The sequence below is a fragment of the Myotis nattereri genome (genome assembly GCF_964212035.1).
Source record: "Myotis nattereri genome assembly, chromosome: 2".
Classification (NCBI taxonomy): domain Eukaryota; kingdom Metazoa; phylum Chordata; class Mammalia; order Chiroptera; family Vespertilionidae; genus Myotis; species Myotis nattereri.
The window spans coordinates 99,604,840-99,631,844 of NC_138076.1; the positions used below are offsets into that span (position 1 = coordinate 99,604,840).

The 27,005-nt window shown below is 37.8% G+C and overlaps 1 protein-coding gene across 1 annotated transcript in view; it reads left to right on the forward strand.

The window, feature by feature from the left end:
• Positions 1-27,005, forward strand: part of NBEA (neurobeachin) — a gene marked incomplete at its 5' end in the record, with an annotated part of 948,936 nt that overhangs the window by 424,925 nt on the left and 497,006 nt on the right. Inside the window, 2 exons of the mRNA XM_081083035.1 lie at positions 2,790-2,854; positions 24,804-24,912. Coding sequence (XP_080939161.1) covers positions 2,790-2,854; positions 24,804-24,912 — 174 coding nt within the window. The remainder of the gene's footprint in view (positions 1-2,789; positions 2,855-24,803; positions 24,913-27,005) is intronic.

A 27,005-nucleotide genomic window follows, 5' to 3' on the forward strand; every position in this document is an offset into this window, starting at 1 on the left:
TGCAGATAAGCATCTCAAGGGCTGACGGCACCTTACACATATGTTTTGTTTGATCTGAACAGAGTTTTTAAAAACATTTTATTCTGTGATCTTTTAGACACAGTATAATTTGGGGTGCATATGTAATACCTGAATGCACATTGTGAAATATCCTCTTTAAAAATTCTCTTCATATTAGAAGTTTATACTGATAAAGAGCTTTGATGCAGCATCATAAAGAGAATTGTGTATAAGAAATTGTCCACAAGAATCTATCCTTCTGAGTGACATGATTCTTGTTATGTAAAAATCTATTCTTTATTTAAGCTAATATCACAGTAAATGTGAAGTATTCCTGATAAATTGGCACATTGTGGTTTATTTGTTTGCAGTAAATATAGGCTATATAATGGTAATATGTAAAATATTTAAGAGGATGGTAGTAAGTCATTTTTTAAAATATATTTTTATTGATATCAAAGAGGAAAGAAGAGGGAGAGAGAGATAGAAACATCCATGATGAGAGAGAATCATTGATCGGCTGCCTCCTGCAAATCCCCCACTGGGAATCAAGCCCACAACCTGGGCATATGCCCTTGACTGGAATCGAACCTGGGACCATTCAGTTCACAGGCCAATGCTCTATCCACTGAGCCAAACTGGCTAGGGTGGTAGTAAGTCATTTTGTTAAAATGTAGAAAAAAGTTTTCTATAATTTTTCAACAGAAATTATTTGAAAGATTTAATAAGCTTTGTAAAATACAATAACAAACTTATTATTTTGATAAACTGTAGTTAAAGGTTGTTGAAGCTAAAACACATTGCTAAAAATGACATCATTTAGGTCTCCTTTTCTTTAAAAAATAACTAGTGGCCTGGTGCACAAAATTCACACATGAAAGGGGGTGTTCCCTCAGCCCAGCCTGCACCCTCCCGAATCGGGGACCCCTTGGGGGATGTCTGACTGCCAGTTTAGGCCCAATCCCACAGGGACATCCCTCTCACATTCTGGGACTGCTGGCTCCTAACCGCTCACCTACCTGCCTGCCCGATCACCCCTAACTGCCTCTAGGGGTGATAGCCCCTAACCTCTCTGCCTGCCTTCCTGATCTCCCCTGCCTCTGCCTGCCTGCCTGATCACCCCTACCTGCCCTCCCCTGCCAGCCTGATCTCACCCCCAACTGACCTCTCCTGCATGCCTGATCTCGCCCCCAACTGCCCTCCCCTGCTAGCCTGATCTTGCCCCCAACTGCCCTTCGCTGCCGGCCTGATCGCCCCTAACTGCCCTCCTCTGCCAGCCAATTTGGTTCTGATTGGTCGGTTTCTATGCCAGTGTCAAAAGCTCTGCCCCCTAGGCAGCCATTGGCTCCTCACACTTCACCCAGATTTGGCTCTGATTGGTTGGTTTCTATACCAGTCAGCGTCTCTAGGCCTATTAATGGGGCCTGATCAGAAAGGTGGGGCTGATCAGCAGCCCGGGTGGAGGCCTGAAGAGAAATGGAGGCACAGCTGCTGGCCTGGCCTGGAGAGAAAGAGAGAGGCAAGTGATGATCAACAGCTGCCACACAGGCTATGGATCAGACCCTGCTTCCCTCTTCAGGCCTCTCTCTGGGCCTGATTCGCAGCCCCCTCACTAGTCAGCGCTGGGTTGCTATGGCAACCCAGCACTGACTGCAGGACTGACTTTCCGTTGGTCGAGCCCCTGGTCGTGACAGACCCAGGGTTTTTATATATTAGCATTACCACATCACTCTTCCCGAGTTGTTGATTCTCTCTTGGAGAAATGTGGATTAGTGGTTTGTTCTTCTATAATTCTTCATAAATTTACTTAGAGCAGAGAATATTTACATACCAAACACCTACTTTTGCAGACCACATTTATTCACAGCATGTGTATAAGCTTTAGAGGAGCATGTGATCAGGAATAGAGTGAAGGGTTATCATAGAGACTGTTCTTTTTGTGGAGCTGAATTCATAGGCGGGGAGCTGACCACCTACGGTATGTGTGGCCAGCACTTTAATTGTTAACTCATGGAGAGAGAAAAAAGTCTATAGATGAGTGATGTAAGTGACCAATAAGGACTTTACATATATATATATAAATGTACTAGGGAAGCATTTACTTACAGTACTATTGAAGTGGATATAATTTAATTCCAAAAATTGTAATTTACCAGCTATATTTAAAAAAGACTTCCCAAAATAAAATTACTGGGATAAATCAATAACCAAAAAAATTATTTAAAGCATATTCTAAATATGTCATAGGAAGAGTATAACATTTGGATATAGTTTTAATATTAAATATTTATACGTTTTAAAAGAATTTACTATTTATAAGAATTTATATACATTTTACATGCCTTTCAGTCATTTGGACTACACACGTAACTATAACATTTCATTTACAAGTTAATCTAAATATGTTGTTTATATTTCTAATTTTCATTTTATAACCTCAGTGAGAATTTTCTATATCAGGGACTAAAATTTCTATTCCAATATTTCTAACCCTTATATAGCCACTAGACATTTGGTCTCTTTTGGAAGGAAGGACACTTTGTGCTGAGAATTTGTGATCTGTACCTATGATCTCACTTTCTATTTCAGTGGGCATCAAGCCTGAAATTTAGTAGGAACTCGATAGCACCTTTTAAAATGAGTAGCACAGTAACATTTGTTAATTTTTTTGAAGATTTAGAAATATCATAACGAAGTTATTTTAATAGTGCCAACATGATCCTTAAACAAGATGTTACTTTTCTTTACATGCTCATTTTTATGACACTTGGTTTGGTTTCTCTTTTTAGGAATGGCAAAATTCTATTCAGAAGAATGCAGGACTTGCATTTATTGAACTCATCAATGAAGGAAGGTAATAAATTTCACAATTTTTATTCCACTGCACATTTTATTCCACTGGGAGCTGTTTTTTCCTGCCATCTGGTGAAAAAATGTGTAAGAAAATGTTTTAATTAAATAATTTACTGCAGAAACTTTAAAAGAACAAAATTTAAAATGTTAAAAATATTTATTCAGTCAGGAGCATGTATGAAATAAAGGGACAAACTTTAGAAAGTTTTTGTGAGATTGGAGCCACATCTTACTAAGTAGTAAAGTTGTTTTACATAGATCAAGTGAACCCCGTCTGCAGTCCCATCTGCCACTCCATCTGGTTTCAGTGTTATGCTCCATGTGGACTCCCTCTGCCTATCTCAGCTCATGTGAAACAGTTTTATCTGAACATGCTGTGCTATCTGGTATCCAGCTGAAAATGTGAAGGATGTTAAATATAGGAAGTATAACAGTCTGGTTAGGAATTTATATATACCATTATTAAAATGATGCTATAAGTAATATTATGTTTGAGCCTATTATTGTATTTTCTCTTTATTATAAACAGTTGTTCACTATAATTTTCCGAAAACTTTACTGGCAGTGTATACATTAAGAAACTGTAACTGTCATCATTTTGACATGTACAGCTTCTATTAGCTAAAGACCTGCATTCTTTGCAACTTGAGTTTCTTCTATGATACAGTATAATCTTTGAGAAAAAATGACTGATATTTGGCGTAATCTATGTATTTGTATTTCAAACCAAATTAAATTAAATTAATAAATAATGCTTACTATATATAAAATTTTATCAAGGGAGTGGTATTATGAAAGAATATTTTACAACATATCCCTTGAAAATTAGTTTGTGTATGGTAGAGAAATCCATTTTTAAAGTAACTTAAATAAGTTTAGTATTAGTGTTTTTTTCCCCATCAAGTTTTATAGTCTAAGAAATAGCCTCTGTTGTTATAACAGTGAATCTTAATGAATATCTCTCATTTAGATATTCCATGTTTGAATTATTTTTAGTCACAATAATGTAACTTTAAAAATTTAAATAAGTTTTTGACTCACTGCAAAGCAAAAGATGCAACAAAATATTGGTTTTTTTAAGTAACATAAATAAGTTTACATAACGACACACTGTAGTTCTTATAAAACTTTATTATTGTAAGAATTGACAATGATTATTACCCATCTTCAGGTGATGAAAACTAGAAAAAAAAATTCACAGGCTACTTACTCATTGTCATATCAGTTACAGAAACTCTCAATTCACATTCATGCTAATTTTGCTAATTTCTTTCAACTGTGAAGTAAAAAACAAAAATTATTTTGTCATCAGTAACTCTGAAGAGTTAACAGAATTGAACCTTTAACACTTAAGATTATAATATTGTCTAAGACAAAAAGAGGATGGAGAATTTGCTATTATCAGAGGTTTTTAGCTTTTGATGCTGTATTATTGTTCAGTGGTAGAGTTTCTTTTATTTTAGGAAAGAGGCTGGAATTATAGAAAGTAGTTTAATTTTGTTTAAATTTAAATCCATGAAAGCCTTCAAAATGTTCACCATATTTTTGTGCCATTCTGTTTTTTAAATATATTTTTAATTGATTTTTTACAGAGAAGAAGGGAGAAGGATAGAGAGTTAGAAACATCGATGAGAGAGAAACATTGATCAGCTGCCTCCTGCACACCTCCTACTGGGGATGTGCCCGCAACCAACGTACATGCCCTTGACTGGAATCGAACCTGGGACCCTTCAGTCCGTAGGCCGACGCTCTATCCACTGAGCCAAACCGGTTAGGGCATTTTGTGCCATTCTAGAGTGTGCTTCTATTTTCATACAAATTTTTCCTCCATTAAAGATGATTTTGGAATAATAATTGAAACATAACTAGCTATAAATATACAGATCATGTATACATTAGTACAGCAAATGTCTAGTTAGCACCTTCTACATCACAAACACTATTATAAGAACTGGGAATAGAGAAGTGAATAAGACAAACATTAAACTGGCACACACAATAATACAACGGTGCTATCATTGGGGTGGTATAGGAATTAATGCAAGCCTAAGGCAGGGTACTTAATCTCATCTAGAGGGATGCATTCTCCAAATGGTTGGGTTATCAGGGTATAAGATGATAGTCTTTTTGACAAATGATGCTGTAACAACTAGACATCCATCCACATGTGAAAAATCTAGACATGGATTTAATAACAGCACAAAAATTAACTGAAAGAGGATCACGGACATAAGTATGAAATGCAAAACTATAAAACTCCTAGAAGATAACATAGGAGAAAATCTCCATGACCTTGGGTATGGTGATACCTTTTTAGATACAATACCAAACGTATGAGCCATGAAAGAAAAAAGTGCTAAACTGGACTTTATTAAAATGTAAAATTTTGCTTTGTGAAAGAGGTTGTCAAGAGAATGAGAAGGCAATCCACAGACTGTGAGAAAATATTTGCACAAGATATATCTGATGAAGGACTATTATCTTAAAACTATTGGCCTGGTGCATGAAATTCATGCAAGGGGGGGGGCGGTCCCTCAGCCCAGCCTGCACCCTCTCCAATCTGGGACCCCTTGGGGGATGTCCAACTGCCATTTTAGGTCCGATCCCACGCAGGGATCAGGCCTAAACCAGCAGTCGGACATCCCTCTCACAATCCGGGACTGCTGTCTCCTAACCACTCGCCTGCCTGCCTGCCTGATTCCCCCTAACCGCTTCTGCCTGCCAGCCAGATTGCCCCCTAACCGTTCCCCTGCCAGCTTGACTGACGCCTAACTGCTCCCCTGCGGGCCCGATGGCCCCCAACTGACCTCCCCTGCCGACCCGATCATCCCCAACTGCCCTCCCCTGCCGGCCTGGTCACCCTCAACTGCCCTCCCCTGCCAGCCCGGTCTCCCCCAACTGCCCTCCCCTACCAGCTTGATCGCCCACAACTACCCTCCCCTGCCGGCCATCTTGTGGTGGCCATCTTGTGACAACCTGGGGTGGACATCTTTTGATGATGTGGAGGCAGCCATCTTATGATGATGTGGGTGTGTCGCACGAGTGCACGAGAGCCACATAGGCTTTTATTAGTGGATATGATATGAAGTGAATATATCCATAATATTGTAGATATAATATGAAGTCTTTTTTTAAATTTCTTTATTGATTAAGTTATTACATATGTGTGCTTATCCCCACATTACCCCCCTTCCACACCCCCCCCCACTCATGCCCTCACCCTCTGGTATCTGTGTGCATTGGTTAGGCTTATATGCATGCATACAAGTCCTTTGGTTGATCTCTCCCCCTACCCCCTTCCCTCTGAGGTTTGATGGTCTGATTGATGCTTCTCTGTCTCTGCATCTGTTTTTGTTTATCAGTTTATGTTGTTCATTATAAAACTCAACAATAAGAATATAAACAATCTGATTTAAAAATGGGCCAAAGACCTAACAGATACTGCACCAAAGAAGATACACAGATGGAAAATAAACATATGAGAAAATGCTCTACATATCATCAGGGAAATGCTAATTACAACAACAAAGAAATACCACTATACATTTATTAGCATGTCCAAAATCCAGAACACTTGACCACACCAAATGCTGGTAAGGATGTGGAATAACTGTACTTTCATTTGTTGCTGGTGAGAATGCAAAATATACAGCCACTTTGAAAGACAGGCTGGTGGTTTCTTACAAAAGTAAATATACTCTTACTATATAGTCCAACAGCCATGCTTCTATCTATCCAAAGAAGTTAAAAACTTAAGTCCACATAAAAACCTGCATGCAGATGTTTATATTCACTTTGTTCATAATTGCCAAAACTTGGATGTCAAGATGCACTTCAGTAATTAATGGATAAATAAATACCCATTCATTTGTATGATACATCCAGAAAATGAAATATTTGTTACTTAGTTCTAAAAAGAAATGAGTTTCCAAGCCATGGAAAGACATAGAAGAAACTTAATTGCATGTCACTAAATGAAAGAAGCCAATTTGAAAAGGCTAATATACTGTATGATTTGAATTATATGACATTCTGGAAAAGGCAAAAGTATGGAAACAATAATAGAAAGATCAGTGGTAACTGGGGGTTGGAGGGAGACAGAGCAGAGAGGATTTTTAGAGCAGTGAACCTACTCCATATGATGCTATAATAGTGGATACATGCTATACATTTGTCTAAACCAGCCGTGGGCAAACTACGGCCCGCGGGCCGGATCCGGCCCGTTTGAAATGAATAAAACTATTGAAAAAAAAGACCGTACCCTTTTATGTAATGATGTTTACTTTGAATTTATATTAGTTCACACAAACACTCCATCCATGCTTTTGTTCCGGCCCTCCGGTCCAGTTTAAGAACCCATTGTGGCCCTCGAGTCAAAAAGTTTGCCCACCCCTGGTCTAAACCCATAGAATATACAATACCAAGAATGAACCCTAATGTAAAGCATGGACTTTCAGTGATAATGCTGTATTAATGTAGGTTCATCATTTCTAACTAATGGTAGATGGTGATAACTTGTGGGGGGGAGGTTTTGTGGGCTGAAATAGTATCTGAGAAATCTATCTTCTGCTCAAGTTTGCTATGAACTTAAAACTGCTTTAAAAATAGTCTACAAAGAAAGAGGTTTCTAAAAGAGAAGCATGTCCAAACATAATGCCATCTTGGTTGATAATTGAGAGATGATTATGACATAGCTATATGAAATTTTTTTAAAAAAGAGGAATAAAGTTCTGGGCCAAGGGAATAATTTAGTGCAAAAACCAAGAGGCAAAAGACAGCAAGACATGTTGCTATTTTTAGTCATCCAACAGCTACTTAATTGTGTGTTTTGTGCTACCCACATAGAACTTGAGGGTCATTCCTCAAGGCAAGGATCATTCCAGGAAGGGGTTTCTAAGATGTGGTAAGGCTGCTGGAGTATAACTGAAGAGGTTTAGGCATAACTTGAAATGTGGCAAATGGATTTTAGGGGTTCAAGACTGAAACAGAGATGCCAATCTGAGGTTTCAGTAATCCTAATGAAGATGGTGGTGTCAGACTAACAAACAGTGCTAGCAGGATGGAAGAAGTGGAAACATTTGAAGTATCTTTTGGAAATTTAATTATTGCTCATATATTGGATGGTAAGAGGTGAATGAAGGAATCCAAGATAACTTGATTTCTAGCTTTCATAACTGGATGGATTATAGTATAAATATAGTTTACTTAGAATGACACAGAAAGAGGAGCATGGCTTGAGTGAGAGAGGTTTTCACTTTGGGTTACACTGAATTTATGGCACCTGTGTAATGTCCAAGTGGAATCATTGAATAGGCATCTTGGAATTTGGGTCTCCAGCTCTCCAAAGATATAGCTAGAGTGGAGATTTAGAGTTATCTGCTTATATATGGTAAGTGGTAAGTAAGGACACAGATGTGATGCTCAGGAAGAGTCTGCAGAGTGAGAAAAAAACCTGGGGACCAGCTTTACTGCTCTTTCTGTGGGGAATCCCATTTCCCAACATCTTCATGTGATTGGTTATTTACTGTCATTCATAAATCAGCTAAAATGTCACCTCTCAGAAAGGCTCCCCTTGCCATCTTATTGAGTTAGCACACATTCATCACATGATTCTCTTTTGACATTTTAATGATATCATCTCATTATTTTATGTCTATCTTCCTCACTAAAATGTACTTTCCTTAAGAACTCATGTCTTATTTGTGAATATCTCCCTGGTATCTGAAATAATGCCTAGCACATGGTTCACAATCACAAATATTTATTGAAAGAATGAAAAAAAGAATGATGAGTACAATGTTTGAGGAGGAATGAATAGTCCAAAAGACAATAGTTAAGTTAGGATTAAAGGAGCCACCGTATAATAGGTCATTTCATCCTGACTTATACTGGTGAGTACCTATGTGCTAACGATTCCGGGTACAGACCCAGGCTCTGCTCTAATGGAGCTTGGAGGCTAGTGAGTACAACAATCCTTCATTAAGTACTTATCTATACTAATAAAAGGATAATATGCTAATTAGACCGGATAGACCAGATGTCTTCCAGACATCCTTCCAGATGTCCTTCCGGACAAAGCTGCAGTGGCAGCAACAGCGGTGTGATGGGGGCGGTGCCTTCCCTTGATCAGCCCAGTCACCTCCCCCAGAAGGAAGCCAAAGGCAGCAGCAGCGGCAGGGTGATGTGGGTGGCACCTTCCCCTGATTGGCCCAGTCGCCTCCTGCAGAAGGAGGCCAGACTGTGGCTTAAGCCCGCTCTCCCGGGGGAGCGGGCCTAAGCTGTCAGTAGGACATCCCCTGAGGGTTCCCAGACTGTGAGAGAGAGCAGACTGGGGGACCCCCCCCCCAAATGCATGTATTTTCATGCACCGGACCTCTAGTTGATATAATAAAAGGACAAGTAAATGGTTCTATGGGAACAGATAAATGAAGAAAGTAACTTTTGAGAAAGTGGTTATTTGAGTATTGGGGTCAGAGCTAGTATAGACATCAAGTATATACAACTGTAAGAAGTTTGGCCATGAAGGGGAAACTCATAGGGTCGTTACTAAAGGTAGATATAGTTTTTAATTTGGTGAGGAAGGGTGTGTGGCATATTTTTTTTAGAAGAAAAGACTTACGTATTTTTAAATGCTGGTGGAAAAAAAGCCAATATGATGGGTTAGCCTGAAGTCCAGGGACTGGCCTTTCATTTAAGATTTTGTGTTTTTTTTAACATATTTTATTGATTTTTTACAGAGAGGAAGAGAGAGGAATAGAGAGTTAGAAACATCGATGAGAGAGAAACATCTATCAGCTGCCTCCTGCACACCTCCCACTGAGAATGTGCCCGCAACCAAGGTACATGCCCTTGACCGGAATCGAACCCAGGACCTTTCAGTCCGCAGGCTGATGCTCCATCCACTGAGCCAAACCGGCTAGGGCTCATTTAAGTTTTAGCAGGATTCATAGGGTTTTTGTTTTGTTTTGTTTTGTTTTATGGTGCCTTACATTCTCAATGAAGAAAGCAGGGCTATTTACTGAAAATGAAGCAAATTTGGAGAGGGGGTATTATATTTGAGAAGCTAAGAGAATATTGAAAATAGCCAAACCAACAGTCCACAGCACAAAAAAATATGAGCATTTACTTTAAGACATTTACTTATATTACTTTAGTGAAAATAATCTCTTCACTGAACACCAATCTCTCCCCATTGCTACTCCAGATTATAGGTACTTTCTTAGGTTCTCAAAGCACCTTCAATTTTCCCCTGGTTTATACTTCCCATACCATAGTGTTAGTGCCCATTTATTTGTAGTGTATAATACACTATTTTGTGGCCATTTCCACAGTTCCTATTATAATACAAATCATATGTTTACTATTTGTACTGAATTCAAATACCAGTTCTCCAACTGTTAGATGCTAGGCATGTAACATAATCTTCCTCTCACATTGTTTCACATTGCAGAATAGTGTAACACCTAAGAAAGAAGCCCAGTTTCTCTGAAGGTTGGAAATAATCTATACCACATTTATTACAACTGCTGTAATATAGGCTCTCTAAGGGTTTTGTTTTGTTTTGTTTTGTTATTACATATAATAGGTATTTAGAATTTTCTGACTTTCACCTTTACTTTGGTTCATGTCCTTTCAATTTAGACCTTTCACTTTCATGAATTTGAATTGGGAGTTCCAGATCAAAAGATATATTTAGATAGTTGGGATGTAGGTACAATAGTTACACGTTGCTGTGTTTATCTGATTCCTATTCATTGATGCTTACTAAATGCTAGGCATAGCTTAGATTCTTTGCACATGCTTGTATTTCATTGGCCTGGACATAGAGCATTTTTCTTAATTTTTTCTAATAGTTTAAAATGAAACCTATAAAAACACTTTCTCTTGGTTGTTAGAATATGTCTTTAATTTGTCCTTGTGGGAATGAAGATAAAATTATTTAAGTGCAAATTGTTATAAATGTTTATCCTATTTAACAGCTACACTCTTGAATATAATTCATCAATCATAGCTGGAGAAAGCAATGGTGCAGTTGTCTATAATTAACAGAACAAAACCAGTTGATGAATGTGCAGCTGAATTAAAGTACTCCCTAGGACAGGCTGAAATTATAAAGTAGATCATTTAAAGGAATCTAACAAAGAATCTTTGTAATTAAAACAAAGCAAGGTTAATGGGATGTAAAATTCCCTATAATGTCTTGGCAATAATAATTGGATTTTAAATTATTAAAATATGAATTGGACCTTAAAGCAAATAAGACTTCTTTAAATTATGGAATTTGGGTGATCTTTTGAAATAAATCATTTGCCTAAAATAAACCTTTATCACTCTTTTGAATGCATATAAGATATAATTAATGGATATTCATACAAAAGCCAGGTTGTATTATTATTTAGCACTGAATTTAACCTAAAATTTACAAGATTTCAAGTTTTTATTGTATTCTTTAAAACAGGGGGAGGAAAGCCTTGCATTTATTGGGTTTTGAAGAAGAGAAACCTATTGCATCCAAGTGTAATTCTTTAGTAATTAGTATATGGCCCCAACTTGAATATCCTCTTTTACTTTAACAATTACTATTTAATGATTAAACCAATAAGCTTTGGTTTACTTGAGTTTGTTTTGTGTCTTTGATTTGGGAAAAAAAAAAATACTGTAGTTAAAAAAAAGTTTCTTATTCCAAAATTGAAAAGTAATGAACTTTTTCTTAGCATTGAGATTCTGTTTTAATTCTGAACTTCAAAAAAATCCCTAGAAACTCCTTGAAAACAGGAATTCCCTCTCTATTTTTTCATGTAGAACCTAATCTATACCTTTTTGTTATTACTCTGTTATTCATTTTATACATGTAGTAAGTTATCAAATATGTTGTTTTGTAAATGAATGAGGTGAAAAAAATCTTGTGCTTTTACAAAATTAATTGTACTGTATAAATCATAACTATTACTAATTCATAGACTTAGACATTGATGATAAGTCAAATGTTATTTACTTAAAAGTAAGATAGTAGTGCTACTTAATAATGGCCAGATTTCAAGCAAGAGGGAAATATATTTCAGAATTTAGAATCATAGATTTTATATAAAATAGATTTCTAAATTTTAAATCAGGTTTAAAATATAGGTGCATATACATATGTATTGAGCTTGTTTTCCATTTCAGTAAACTTCAAATATCCTTTTTTCCCTAGGCATCATTATTTTAACATGTTAAGAATTAAGTAATATTTCATAAAACTCATAATTCTTTATATTAAAAAAACAAAAAAAGAGGCAACAGTGCCCTATTTGGAGTATATTCATTTTTCTACCATAGTTCTCAATTTTTTATTTCTTAAGGACATAAAAATGTTTTTATTGTTCTTAGCTTACTTATTGCAAGCAAATGTTTGCCATGATTCAGATGATTCATGTTTTTATTAGGAAACAAAATGTTGTCCTTGCTTTGCTCAGTTGAAAAATGCACAAGTTTCAGAGCCACAACTAGTTAAATAACACCACCCTCCAATGACAGAATTCAGACATCAGTTATCATGGTACTAGAGGCCCGGTGCACGAAATTTGTGCACGGGGGTGGGAGGATCCCCTCAGCCCAACCTGCACCCTCTCCAATCCGGGACCTCTCAGACATTCCTCTCATAATCCGGGACCTCTGGCTCCTAACTTCTCACCTGCCTGCCTGCCTGCCTGCCTGATCACCCCTACTGGCCCCCCTGCCAGACTGATCACCCCTAACTGCCTCTGCCTGTTGGCCTGGTCACCCCCAACTGCCCTGCCTGTCAACCTGGTTGCCCCCAACTGCCCCCCCATGGGCTGGTCGCCTCTACCTCCCCCCTCTGCCAGTATGGTTTCCCCTTACTGCTGCCCCCCCCTGCAGGCCTGGTCACCCCCAACTGCCCTGCCTGTCAACCTGGTTGCCCCCAACTGCCCCCCCATGGGCTGGTCGCCTCTACCTCCCCCCTCTGCCAGTATGGTTTCCCCTTACTGCCGCCCCCCCCTGCAGGCCTGGTCACCCCCAACTGCACCCTCTCCGGCCTGGTCACCCCCAACTGCCCCCTGGCACCCTGGTTGCCCCCAACTGCCCGCCTGCTGACGTGGTCGCCCCTTACTGCCCCCCCATACCGGCCTGGTCACCCCCAACTGCACCCCTGCTGGCCTGGTCATCCCTTACTGCCCCCCTGCTGACCTGGTCACCCCACGCAGCCTGGTGTTCAGTCATTTAGTCGTCCCTCATTAACCCCCCTGCCTGCCTGGTTGCCCCACACAGCCTGCTGCTCAGTCGTTTTGTCGTCCCTGACTAACCCCCTGCTGGCCTGGTCACCCCACACAGCCTGCTTGTTCAGTTGTTTGGTCGTCCCTCACTGCCCCCCTGCCGGCCTGGTTGCCTCACACAGCCTACTGCTCAGTTGTTTGGTCATCCCTCACTAACCCCCCTGCCAGCCTTGTCGTCCCACTCAGCCTGTTTGGTAGTCCATTCAGTCATCCGTTCGGTTGCAATGGTCCCTGGCTCTTTATATATATATAGATATTAACTGTATTATATAAGAGTTGTTGGCTATTTGATCCATAAATCCCCATGTAAATAATAGATGTAGCATCATGAGCAGTGACCAACATGCCCCTTCTTCAAAGTCTGTCAATGATTAGTCACTGCACATTTGTATTTAGTTCAAACATAGACAGCAAAGCATATTGCCTCTTGTCTCCAAGTGTAAATTCACATGACAATTCCCCAAAGTGGATAACCAACAGATTAAAGAGTAAAGTACAGCAAAGAGACAAAATGTGATATTGCTAGAACTGAAATAGGATATGAATAGATATGAAAATGTAATAACCAAGGAAAGATAGGCAAAACCTAGCCAGCATGAAATGAAGGTAAGAACTATGAACAAAACTTCTGTACAGCAAAAGAAACCATCAACAAAACAACAAGAAAGCCTACTGCATAGGAGAACATATTTGCCAATGTTACTACCAATAAGGGTTTAATCTCCAACATTTACAGGGAACTCATACAACTTAACAAAAGGAAGATAAACAACCCAATCAAAAAATGGGCAATGGACCTAAATAGATATTTTTTCAAAAGAGGACATAAGGAAGGTCAAGAGACATATGAAACATGCTCAAAGTCACTAATCATCAGAGAGATGCAAATCAAAATGACAATGTGGTACCATCTCACACCTGTCAGAATGGCTATCGTCAACAAATCAACAAATGACAAGTGCTGGCGAAGATGCGGAGGAAAAGGAACCCTCATGCACTGCTGTTGGGAATGCAGACTTGTGCAGCCACTGTGGAGAACAGTATGGAGTTTCCTCAAAAAACTAAAAATGGAACTACCATTGCCCCAGTAATACCACTTCTAGGAATATATCCCAAGAAAACAGAAACAATCAGAAAGGATTTACCATAGCTAAGATTTGGAAACAGACTAAATGCCCATCAGCAGAGGAGTGGATTAAAAAACTTTGGGTACATCTACACAATGGAATACTACGCTGCTATAAAAAAAGAAGGAATTCTTACCATTTGCAACAGCACGGGTGGAACTGGAGAGTATTATGCTAAGTGAAATAAGCCAGTCAGAGAAAGATAAATATCACATGATCTCACTCATTTGTGGAATATAATAAACAACATAAACTGATGAACAAAAACAGATCCAGTTGCAGAGAAGCATCGATCAGACCATCAAACCTCAGAGGGAAGGTAGGGGAGGGTGGGGATAAGGGGAAGAGATCAACCAAAGGACTTGTATGCATGCATATAAACCTAACCAATGGACACAGACACCAGGGGTTGAAGGCATGATTGGGGGGTGGGGGGGGAAGAGAGGATAAGGACACATATGTAATACCTTAATCAACAAAGAAAAAAACAAACAAAAAAGAACTATGAACATAAAAAAAAAACAAGCTGAAGTCACTTCAGTGGGATACTAATTGAATATACTAGTAAATGAGTTACACGAGATATAGGTAATTCTGGAATGTTGACACTGTGCCCTTTGGAGCAAGGTAGCTAGGCTGTCACAGGAATTCAGAGAAAGTGAACTTATGGACATCAATGAGGAAAGTCATTATGACAAAAAGACGGACAATGGCCCAGAGGAAGTGATACCGGCCTAAAACGTCACTTTAAAGAAACTCAGGAATATTTCACCACTTTGAAAGTACAAAGAACACAATGAAAGCTAATCCAAACTTAGAAAGAAATATGAAAGTTCAAGTCACCAAGACTTAGAAAGATGCTTGCTCCATTTTATAAGTTATATGATGAGAAGAAGACAAGTTCTGTTCAAACTCATATTGATAAGTTTTTTGCAAAGAAATAAAATGCTTTAATTCTAAAGAAAGATGGGGGAAATGGGTGGTTTTCAACCAGTACTAATTTTCTCTCCCCTTGCCAACTTTTTAATGCCTCTTTCTCTTCCACATCAAATCCTTAAATCTCAATCTGATGTTCTAGATCTAGCCCTACCCTTTATATTTATCTTTCTTCTCTCTACTTATGCCCAAGGAAAACCCCAACTTCCATACTGAATCTATTCTGAGACAAATGTAGATCTGATTATATTTTTTATATAATCAGTTGACCCAAATGCATTAATAATTTATAGATTTTATCCTCTAGAAAATATACTATTTTAAGAGAATAACTAGTTTCCCTGTATAATTTCTCCCTAGCAGCCATATGTGTAAAATTTTAAGTTTCTGTCTATTCCACTTTCCCTTTTTCTGCATCAATGGAAGGGCTCTGAAAGGCTGCTGCGTAGACCACGCTGTGCCCTGGTGTTCTCATCTCTGTTTCCACAGCTAATGGAATGAGTAAATTAGGTCAGACTTAAAAAAAAAAAAAGTTAGGTTAGTGTCACAGTTTATTACAAACCTAAGTTATGAATATGCAGAAATGCTTTGATGCCCCATCAGATATGGAGCTCCATATAGCAAAATATTATTTTTATTATCTTTGGGTTTTTTTTGCTTCTAGTGAGTATAAAGATAACCAATGTTTCAATGTGTATCTTTTAGAAAAGTCAACTGCTTTTTTTTGTGTTCTTAATTAATGTCAAGACTTTGCAAATAATCTCACTTGCTCCTAACAACCATATGAGGTAAGGGTCTTTCCTCTTTAACGAAAATGGATTTTTGGGGAATGCAGAAAAGTTAGTGTCAGATACTTCTCAGGGCAACAAGGCATTTGTTCTGCTATTTTCATTAGGTAATATCTTGTTGGCATTAAAATGGTTCATGAACCAAAGTTTTTAAGCATTACAAAATAAAAAAATTTAAAATAAAAATTGTAAATTTTTCCAGATTTTTAAATAATCTATTAAAGGACTGCAGCACTGAAAGAAATTGAGCTTCTCCAGTCCAGCCACACTCTACCTTGCAATGTCACTAGAAACTCTGTGCCTGCCTTTGAGATTTTGGGGCCAGAGGAAGTGACACTAACTTATTACATCTGCTCCTGCACTGTGTGGCCACTTCACCTCAAATCAGAATCTGTCTTCTTGACTAAATAAATGGGATCTTAAAATATAATCTTACAATTTAGGAATGTACTCTTTCCTCCAGTTTATAGAGGCATCTGAAACAGTAACAGGAAATTAAAACTCAGACACAGGGTGAAGTATTGGTCCAAGTTTTTAACGCTATGAAAAACTTAAATACAAGCTAGTTCTGCTGTTAGTCCCCTAACTCATCTACAGATGATGGAAGACTAATTTGTCTCACCTCTCACATTGCCTTTGCTATTGACTTTTTTCTTTCATTAAATTACAGAAATTATTTAAGTTTAAAATTCGGGATCTCAGAGTCTTGGGTCAAACACAGCAATTTAAATTATAACAAACTAAATAAAATTGGATACTTCCTAGAACATCAGCTCTTGCATTGTTGATAACTATTTCAATGGAAATAGAATACTTCGTTTTGTTTCCTGATTTGTTATTTCCTACATCCATAGCAACCCTGTTTTTTTTTGGGGGGGGGGGTTAAATATATTTTTATTGATTTCAGAGAGGAAGGGAGAAGGAAAGAGAGATAGAAACATCAATGATGAGAGACAATCATTGATCGGCTGCCTCCTGCACACCCCCTACTGGGGATTGAGCCCACAACCCAGGCATGTGCCCTCAGCTGGAATCGAACCTGGGACCCTTCAGTCCGCAGGCTGACACTCTATCCACTGAGCCAAGCTGGCCATGGCCATAGCAACCCTGTTTTATAACAGGAATGAATGTGACTGAACAAATTGTTTTCCTTTTCTATTTCCTTTGAAAAATCAACTTACATGAGAAGGCAAAGACCACTTTATTTACTTCCTGTTATATAGTTACTGTGAGGAACAAAACAGATATTTCCTCCTTACAGTATCTGTAATAGATATTCCTAAATTAGCGGATATTTTTATTTACCTCATTTCCTGTGTGCTAAATGCATCATAGGATTTTATAGTTAAAAAACAACCTTATCATTAAAATCTAAAATGTTATTTGCCCTCCTTCCTAAATTTATTCAGTCATTTATCCAATTAGTTATATAATATCAATGAGTCCATACTTTATGACAGGTACCATACAAATCATACTAGATATAGAGATGAATCAGCATTATAACTTATTTAACAAACCTTACAGTCTGAGAGAGACTTGTTAAAAAGAAAGAAAGAAAAATAAACCTAAGACAATGTTTAATATTATAATGCCCAGAAGGTTTGAGAAATTATAACACATTCTCTTAGTTCTATTGGGAGAAGTGGATGACAGGAGTTATAGGAAGAAGAAATGGCATACAAAAGTGCCCTGAAATAGTATGACTCATTAAAGGAACTACAAAGGCTTTCTAGAACATAGAATAAGTATGACAGAGTGGCCAAGGACAAGTTTGGAGAGTAGACAGGCATCTATATATAAGTTTGACTATTATCTTGTCTGTTATATGTAGTCACTGAAGAAATGTAATTGTAAATAACACTAATGGAAAAGTGGAAATGTATTAGAAGATAGCAGATTTGGAAGAGATAGAAAAATTAGGAAGCTATTGTAATCCAAATAAGAGATAAATAAGGCTTAAGTTAAAGCAATATTAATGCAGTGAATAAATAGATTAAAATATATTAAGGAAGTAAAACTTGGCAAAGCTTGCCGAAACCGGTTTGGCTCAGTGGATAGAGCGTCAGCCTGCGGACTGAAAGGTCCCAGGTTCGATTCCGGTCAAGGGCATGTACCTGGGTTGTGGGCACATCCCCAGTAGGAGATGTGTAGGAGTCAGCTGATCGATGTTTCTCTCTCATCGATGCTTCTAACTCTCTATCTCTCTCCCTTCCTCTCTGTAAAAAATCAATAAAATATATTTTTAAAAAAAATTGGCAAAGCTTGATGATTTAGTATAGAATGTTTTTAAAGTCCCATTTCAATGGGTTAAAAATGAATAAGGACTTCTATTAAGGCTGTATGGGTTACTTAGGGATCTAAGATTCCTTCTGCTGTAGAACATTCAGATTCTACATAGGGATCTTAAAATATAATCTTACAATTTTAGATAGGGCAGTATGGTTCTGAGGAGTTCTCCAGGGCCACTTCTCCACCTAATAAACTGGTGCCTCAAAGAATAGGTATGCCCTGGGTCATATGCCTAAAAGAACAGTGCTTTGGGGATTTTAAGCTTTTAGCCAGAAATTAAGTAAAAAAGTCTACCCTGGAAATTTCAGGTTAAGCCAACATCCTTACGAGAGGCTGATATGGTTCTAGTGGGCTCTCCTTTATATCAGCAGAGATAAAAGCAAACACATACCCACATTAGTTCTGTTGGACTCACACAGATTAAAACCACAAATGTGTAACAATCAAAGATGACTAAGTACATGAAATCAAAAGATACTTTGTATGAACATCAATAAGGAAAAACACAAAAATTTGTATCTTCAAGGACTGTCAAGATTAGAATTGTGAAATAAAGGAAATAAAATGAACAGGAAGATTTTAAAAATTGAAACTAGTAGAATTTAAAAATACAGTTTTTGAAAAAAAATTTATGTACTGGGGAGAAACCAAGATGGTGGCATAGGTAAACACTGGAGATTGCTGCCTCGCACAACCACTTCAAAAATACAACTAAAAGATGGAACGGACATCACCCAGAACCACAGGAAGGCTGGCTGAGTGGAAATTCTACAACTAGAAGGAAAGAGAAAAGCATACCGAGACTCAGAGGAGGCGCATGCGGAGCCGGCTGGTGGCTGAGGGTGCCGTTGTTGTTTTCAATCAGGAGGGAGTCTCAGGCTCTGAGCTCCAGTTCCGGGTGAGTCTCTAGGGACCCAGACTCATACAGGAGAAGCGGGACTGTCTGGCATTGGTCGGAACTCGAGGGCAGCTTTCTTTCTGAGGGGCTTGCAGCGATTACCAGGACATTGAAAAGCAGAGCCTCTGAGGGCAAGACTGAGAGCAGCCATAAATGCTAGCCCTGCCCTGTTGATCCTGTGGGACCCACCCCACCCAAGCCAGGCAGGGAGGCTTTTGCTGGATAGCCTCAGGGAAAGGCTAGATTACCACCTCCCTAGAGATCCAGGAGCCAGGAAGCCCAGAGGTCAGAGTGGGACCATCCAGTTTGCCACTCTGTGGAAACATAAAGGACACACTCAGGGGCAGACTCAGTGAGACCAAAGCCCCATTGAAGCAAGTCTTGCCCCAGAGGGGTGTCTCCAGCACAGAAGTTCTCCCACTGCAGACACAGCTGATTCTCACAGCCAATTGGCCTGGAGGCCAATTCCTCCCAGTGATACCTACAACAATCAAGGCTTAACTACAACAAGAGTGTGCACAAAGACCACAAGGGGCTGCACCAAGAGTGTCCTCCTCAGGTAATTGGGGAGGCTGAACCACTGGGCCCTAGAGGGGCCCACTTAGCACAGAAACCACTGTGCTAACCACTGTGCTTCCCACACAGGGAAGCATAAAAAATGTGGAGACAAAGGAAAAGGACACAAATGACAGAAATGGAGGAAAGCAAATGACTGCATATAGAGTTCAAAACCACACTTTTAAGGTTTTTCAAGACTTTTCTAGAAGCTGCTGATAAACTGAATGAGACCCACAAGAAATCTAATGAGACCCTCGATGTTGTGATAAAGAACCAACTAGAAATTAAGCATACACTGACTGAAATAAAGAATATTATACAGACTCCCAACAGCAGACTAGAGGATTGCAAGAATCAAGTCAACAATTTGAAATGTGAAGAAGCAAAAAACACCCAGCCAGAAAAGCAAAATGAAAAAAGAATCCAAAAATATGAAGACAGTGTAAGGAGCCTCTGGGACAGCTTCAAGCGCACCAACATCCGAATTATAGGGGTGCCAGAAGAAGAAAGAGAGCAGGATATTGAAAACCTATTTGAAGAAATTATGACAGAAAATTCCCCTATCTGGTGAAAGAAATAGACTTACAAGTCCAGGAAGCGCAGAGAACCCCAAACAAAAGGAATCCAAAGAGGACCACACCAAGACACATCATAATTAGAATGCCAAGAGCAAAAGACAAAGAGAGAATCTTAAAAGCAGCAAGAGAAAGACAGTCAGTTTCCTACAAGGGAGTGCCCATAGGAATGTCAGCTGATTTCTCAACAGAAACTTTCTTGCCACTGAGGGAGTGGCAAGAAATATTCAAAGTGATGAATGCCAAGAACCTACAACCAAGATTACTTTATCCAGCAAAGCTATCATTCAGAATTGAAGGTCAGATAAAGAGCTTCACAGATAAGAAAAAGCTAAAGGAGTTCATCACCACCAAACCAGTATTATATGAAATGCTGAAAGGTATCCTTTAAGAAGAGGAAGAAGAAGAAAAAGGTAAAGATACAAATTTTGAACAACAAATACACATCTATCAACAAGTGAATCTGAAAATCAAGTGAATAATCTGATGAACAGAATGAACTGGTGTTTATAATAGAATCAGGGGCATTGAAAGCTAGTGGACTGACTATTCTTGAGGGGGAAAGGGGTGTGGGGGATGCAGGAAGAGACTGGACAAAAATCGTGCACCTATGGATGAGGACAGTGGGTGGGGAGTGTGGGAGGAGGGTGGGGTGGGAACTGGGTAGAGGGGAGTTGTGGGGGGAAAAAAGAGGAACAAATGTAATAATCTGAACAATAAAGATTTAATTAAAAAAAAAAATCCTGCTGTGGCTGAACTGGTTTGGCTCAGTGGATAGAGCATTGGCCTGCGTACTCAGGGGTTCCAGGTTCGATTCCAGTCAAGGGCATGTACCTTGGTTGCAGGCGCATCCCCACTGGGGGGTGTGCAGGAGGCAGCTGATCAATCTCTCTCATCGATGTTTCTGGCTCTCTATCCCTTTCCCTTCTTCTCTGTACAAAATCAATAAACTATATATTTAAAAAAAATCTATGTATTGATGATTTGTCAGATTAGATAAAGTTGGAGGAAATTACTGACTTGGAACATATATATTAAAACATTTATCCAGAATACAGAGGAAAAAAAGAGGTGACAAATGAAAAGTGTATTAACAGATATGAAATTCGATTTAGAAAGTTTAATTTACAAGTCACCAAATTGAAAATTCAGAGATTACAGAGTAGATGAAAAATTTTAAAAGATGATTGTCGTGAATATTTTAGAACTGATTGAAACCATGACTATAGAGGTATAGGAATCCCATGTAAAGTAGGATAAATCAAAGAAAACCATCCTAGAGTCATGGTACTAACATTGTAAAACACCAAAGATAAAGAGATAAAAGCACCTACACAAAATAACAGATATGAACAAAAAGAGAAAAATTAGCAAAACAATAATGAAAGTTAGAAGAATGTGACATACTTTTAAAGAGTTGAGAAAAATAATAATACTTGGTAATTGTATATGCAACAAAAATATTTTTAAAAAGTATGAGGGTGATGGAGTAATTCTGAGATTTTAACTTATCCCAGGCCCATTTATTCTTTGCTCCCCAGTTCAATGGGGGCTTTTTTTTTTTTTCAAATTCACATTACAAGTACTGTACCAGAGGGAGCAAAATGGATCTTACTAGCAAATAATTTTACTCAATTATTTGTTCTGGCCTGTCTAATATGAATAAAGCTGGTTCCTTGAAGGAATTTATGGAAAACATTTATAGACTAATGTCTTAGGTCGCCACTGCCTGAGGTGATACATAACAGTTGGGGCAAATAATAGACTAACCAAAAAGCTTAGGAGGAACAGCTGGGAATGAGATGTACATGAGGGCTTTAAAAACTTACGGCATATTTTGGAAATCTAAAGGCCACGCTCACGCTTAGGACTGTATGCATGCTCTGGAAAGAAGCACCTAAAGAAGGATCTAAAACCCTTACCTTCTGCTGACATGGAGATTATGTAAGCAGAGAGTGGATGCTAAGGTAGAGTGGAAACCTGCCTAGCTGAGTGTTAAAGGGCTGTCCAAATACAAACACAAAGCCCTTTAGGAAAGTCTGGAAGATATTTTTGTATTGGTGAATGGTTTTCCACATGGATATTGAAGTTTCCCAGAATGACTGTGAATCAGTTAAAAGGTGCTGTCTTTGCATGAAAATAAAACAACATACATTAGTTGATATATAATGCATAAGTGTCACAGATAGGAAAACAGACTTTCAAGTAATTTTAGCAATTTCTCTGGTGTTTCTGAGGAAAGACTCTTCCCTTCCCCATCCCCTTCTCTGCTACCCATGCCTCTTTGCTTTGTCAATCCACTATTTTGCTCCTGGATATAGTACTACTAACCAGCCAAATCCTGAGCCTCTCTACCTTCCTGCTTTCTTCTGTTAATCTATTTAATTTTTGTAATTTTCACTAATTTGCATATATTTGATTTTTTCCCTGGTTTTCTTCAGCCTTCAGACACTAAGAAAAGACTTTGAACTGAATACCAACATCTCACATCTTTCTCTTTTGAAACCTTAGTTATATAAAATATAGGCCGATGATTTCATCAAAATTAATTTTTAGAGTTTCTTACAGTCTTTGTTTAACTTCTTATTTTTCCAGCTCCCTCAGTGATTAAGATCAAGACTATCAATATGATTGTTCGCCCGGAACATTATTTGTAGTGGGCGTTTTTTCCCCCGCTAAGTATTGTTGTTTTGAACAGATTACCCTAGCCTTGGGTTCTTTGAATAACTTATGTTTTTGTTAACTTTACTGTAAACTAGACAATATTTCTATTAGAATGTGCCTCTGTCCCTTTCAAGTGATATGAGAGATTACCTTTACATGTTTCTAAGTGCTATCTCCATGATCCTGCTGCTATGCAAGATTTTAGTGGTGCCTCTGTCATACTGCCAGGAAGTTCTGCTAGTCCAGAGTGACAGAGTCACCCAAATCTCATCATGGAGTAATGAACTCTATATCAGACCAGACATGGGTTTTGGGAAGATTTCTAATGAGAATTATCTTCAGTTTAGTGCTGCTCAGAATTTAAATTAGAAGATGTCACATAGATACTAAATTTGTGAAAAGGTAATAAAATTTAATACTATGTTATTCAACCTTACTACCTGAAAAAGCAGAAATAAATTCAGTAGAGTCAGACTCACTTCAAAGACATACATAGCTTTGAAAAATTAGCCCCAGCCAGGTGGCTCAGTTGGTTGGAGCATCTTGCTGTTCACCAAAAAGAAGGTTGCAAGTTCAATTCCCAGTCAGGGAACATACCTATGGTTTCAGGTTGGATCCCCACAACCGATCTCTCTCTCTCTCTCTCTCTCTCTCTCTCTCTCTCTCTCTCTCTCTCTCTCTCTTCCTCCCTCTCTCTCCCTCTCCTGCTCCCTCTCCCTCTTCTTCTCTCTAAAAATAAATTTTAAAATATCCTTAGTAAGGATTAAAAATTATATTTAAGTCATAGTTTAGGAATATCAGGATACATAAGTATTATATTTTGCTTGTACATATTTATCAGTGAAGACAAGTTTGCCATGGATAGACAGAATGTAGTGAATAATAAATGCAGAATTATATGAGTTGGTATTTGGTAAATACAAAAGTTAAGACAAACTTAAAGCTATCCTATTCTGATTGAAATTTATGACAACTTGGGCAAGAAAAAAAAGGGATGATTCATTTCAATAATGAGCAGTGAAAATAATGAATGGTGATTTTGAAAATAGCATTCTTGTTTAAAGTTTATGTGGAGCAAAACTAGATAATGGATATGAGTATGAGAACTAATTTTTAAAAAAATGTAAGTAAAGAAAATGAAATTACTTTATCAGTTTGCCCTCTCAAAAAAACAAACAAACAAAAAAATCAAAAAACAAGAACACAGTATATTCTTCCACTTATTTATATCTTCCTCTCTTTTTCAATGTCCTGTAGTTTTCTGAGTGCAGGTGTTTTGCCTCCTAGGTTAAGTTTATTCCTAAGTATCTTAAATTTTTATTGTTGCAATGGGACTGTTTTGGTTTGTTGTTGTTTCTCTTTCTGAGAGTTTATTATTGGTGTATAAAAATGCCATTGATTTCTGGGTGTTAATTTTTTATCCTGCTACATTGCCAAATGTATTTATTAAATCTAGTATTAGTTTTTTGGTGGAGTCTTTAGGGTTTTCTATGTACAATATCATGTCATTGGCGAATAATGACAGTTTTACTTCTTCCTTTCATATTTGGATGTCTTTTACTCTTTATTTTATTGCATAAAGTAACTTTATTAAATTCACCAGATAATTTGTTCACAGACACACTATTTAACAGAAGCATTTCTGTAACAGTTTTATGGCATATTTTTATATTTCAAATGTCATTGAATTATAATTTCAACTATATTAATTTTATAATGTAGCTTTATCTGAAATGTATGCATAATTAATGCTTATACTACTGAAGATTGATTATTGAAAAAGTTGGATTAACCGAAACTATTAAGAATAATAACTTCAAAGGTACTTTTCTTTTTAGATTACTATGCCATGCTATGAAGGACCACATAGTTCGTGTTGCAAATGAAGCTGAGTTTATTTTGAACAGACAGAGAGCTGAGGATGTACATAAACATGCTGAGTTTGAGGTAAGGTTTTTGGAGCAGACTAAATTCTGCTTTTCTATTATCAGTTAGCGATTTCCAATGGTAACCTTACATTAAGAAGTGTGTTTTGAAGAGAAAATTTCACTGAAGGCTTTTGAGTTCTTTAGTAAATGTCAAACTCAGAACACTAGTTTATTTCACCTCATTTACAACATGAAGAGATCCCTCCAGCCCTGTTACTAACCACTCAGTAGACTGAAGTTATTCTAACTTATCCTTAAAGGTAAATAAAATTTTTTAATGCAATTGCTTTCATAGTTTTTAAGCGAGCAAAGTTTACTTACCATTAGATACAAGTATAATAAGAGGTTATATAAAGAAACTGAGTTTTACCAAACATTCAATAATTTATTATTATGTGTCCATCTTTAGAGTGTTCACAGAGCATTTTAGTTCATATTTTATTTTTATAATTGATATTTTATTGACAATTGAAGCGTTGCTGTTGTGTGATATATATATAGATCTATATGTATGTATGGAAATATAATAGTTTAAAAATCCTCATAAGTACTTTGAGTAAAGATAAATTAACTATCATTTCTATTTGTTATGTAAACGCTAAAGGATGTTGAAGTAATATATAGAAATAATTTTTAATTTAAAATATTATTTCTATATTTATAACATGTCAATAATTATTTACCAATATTTATATTGCCTCAGTTCAACAAGTATTTTTATTTTAGTGTTTTAAATATAACATTTACTTCCGTTAATGCAATTAACGGAACAAAAATGACTTCAGAAATATTTAGGGGACCTGGTGTTTGCCTTACGTTGGACTGTCAGTGGCCTTGAAAATAATACATAACTTCACCAGTGTATTCCTCTGATGCCATATGTGAACAATTGCTGTATGGCTTGAAGTTGTAGCCCAACATTTCAGGTTTGATGAGGTTTTTATCTCAGTAAACCAGCTCTCTCAGTCATGCAAGTTGATATACTAGGTCTGGTGATCTCTGACCTGGCCAGCTGAAAACCATGAGACAGAGAAATAGTTGTTGGCACTTTACTGGTAATACCAATAACCTATGTGTCATTTGTCAGATGAAAAAGCATACACTTGTCATATGCGGTTGCATAAAACTTATTTCAAAAAAATACCAAATATTTTAAACTTTGATTAAAGTACATTAACAATTGCTTGTCAAAGTGAAGGTTTGTATTACCTGAACAATAACTAACATTTGGGTATTCATCATAATATCATGCTGTAATTCTGGGTAACAGTATAGTTATATTCTATTATTGAAGAATATCTTTAGGTATAAAATATGTCAGAACTCTAAACAAAAGAAGAATATTGAATTAATTTTTGACTTCAGTTAGTAAATAAGATTTAGAATATTAACTGAATTCCATGCAGGATCAGTTTTGACTCACTTATACTGGTACAGGGTAGGGGCAAAAGTAGATTTACAGTTGTGAGTGCATAAAACAGAGTTTATTCTTGTGTTATTATTTATTAACTACAGGCCCAGTGCATGAATTCATGCATCAGTGGGCCTGGCCTGAAGGATCAGGCCAAAACCAGCTCTCTGACATCTCCCGAGGGGTCCCGAATTGCGAGAGGGCTAGGCGAAGGGACCCCACTGATGTACAATCAGGGCTTGGTAGGGACACAGGAGGTTGGCTAGACAGGAAGGGATCATGGGAGGGCTCCAGGGAATGTCCAGCCCATCTTGCTCAGTCCCGATTGGCCAGACCCCATCAGCAAGCTAACCTACTGGTTAGAGCATCTGCCTCCTGGTGGTCAGTGCATGTCATAGCGACTGGTCAACTGGTCGACTATCTGCCCCCTGTCGGTCAGTGCATGTCATAGCGACTGGTCGATCAGTCGACTGTCTGCCTGTTGGTGGTCAGTACACGTCATAGCGAGCATTTGAATGGCCTTAACATATCATTAGCATATTACACTTTGCTTCAACAAACGACTAGACACTTAGCATATTAGGCTTTTATTATATAGGAATAGAGGCCCGGTGCATGAAATTTGGCAGCTCTGTGCAGTCAGCACTGGTCCGAGGAGCAACCACACCTGTCCGACACCTGTACGACAAGCAGTAGCTGGG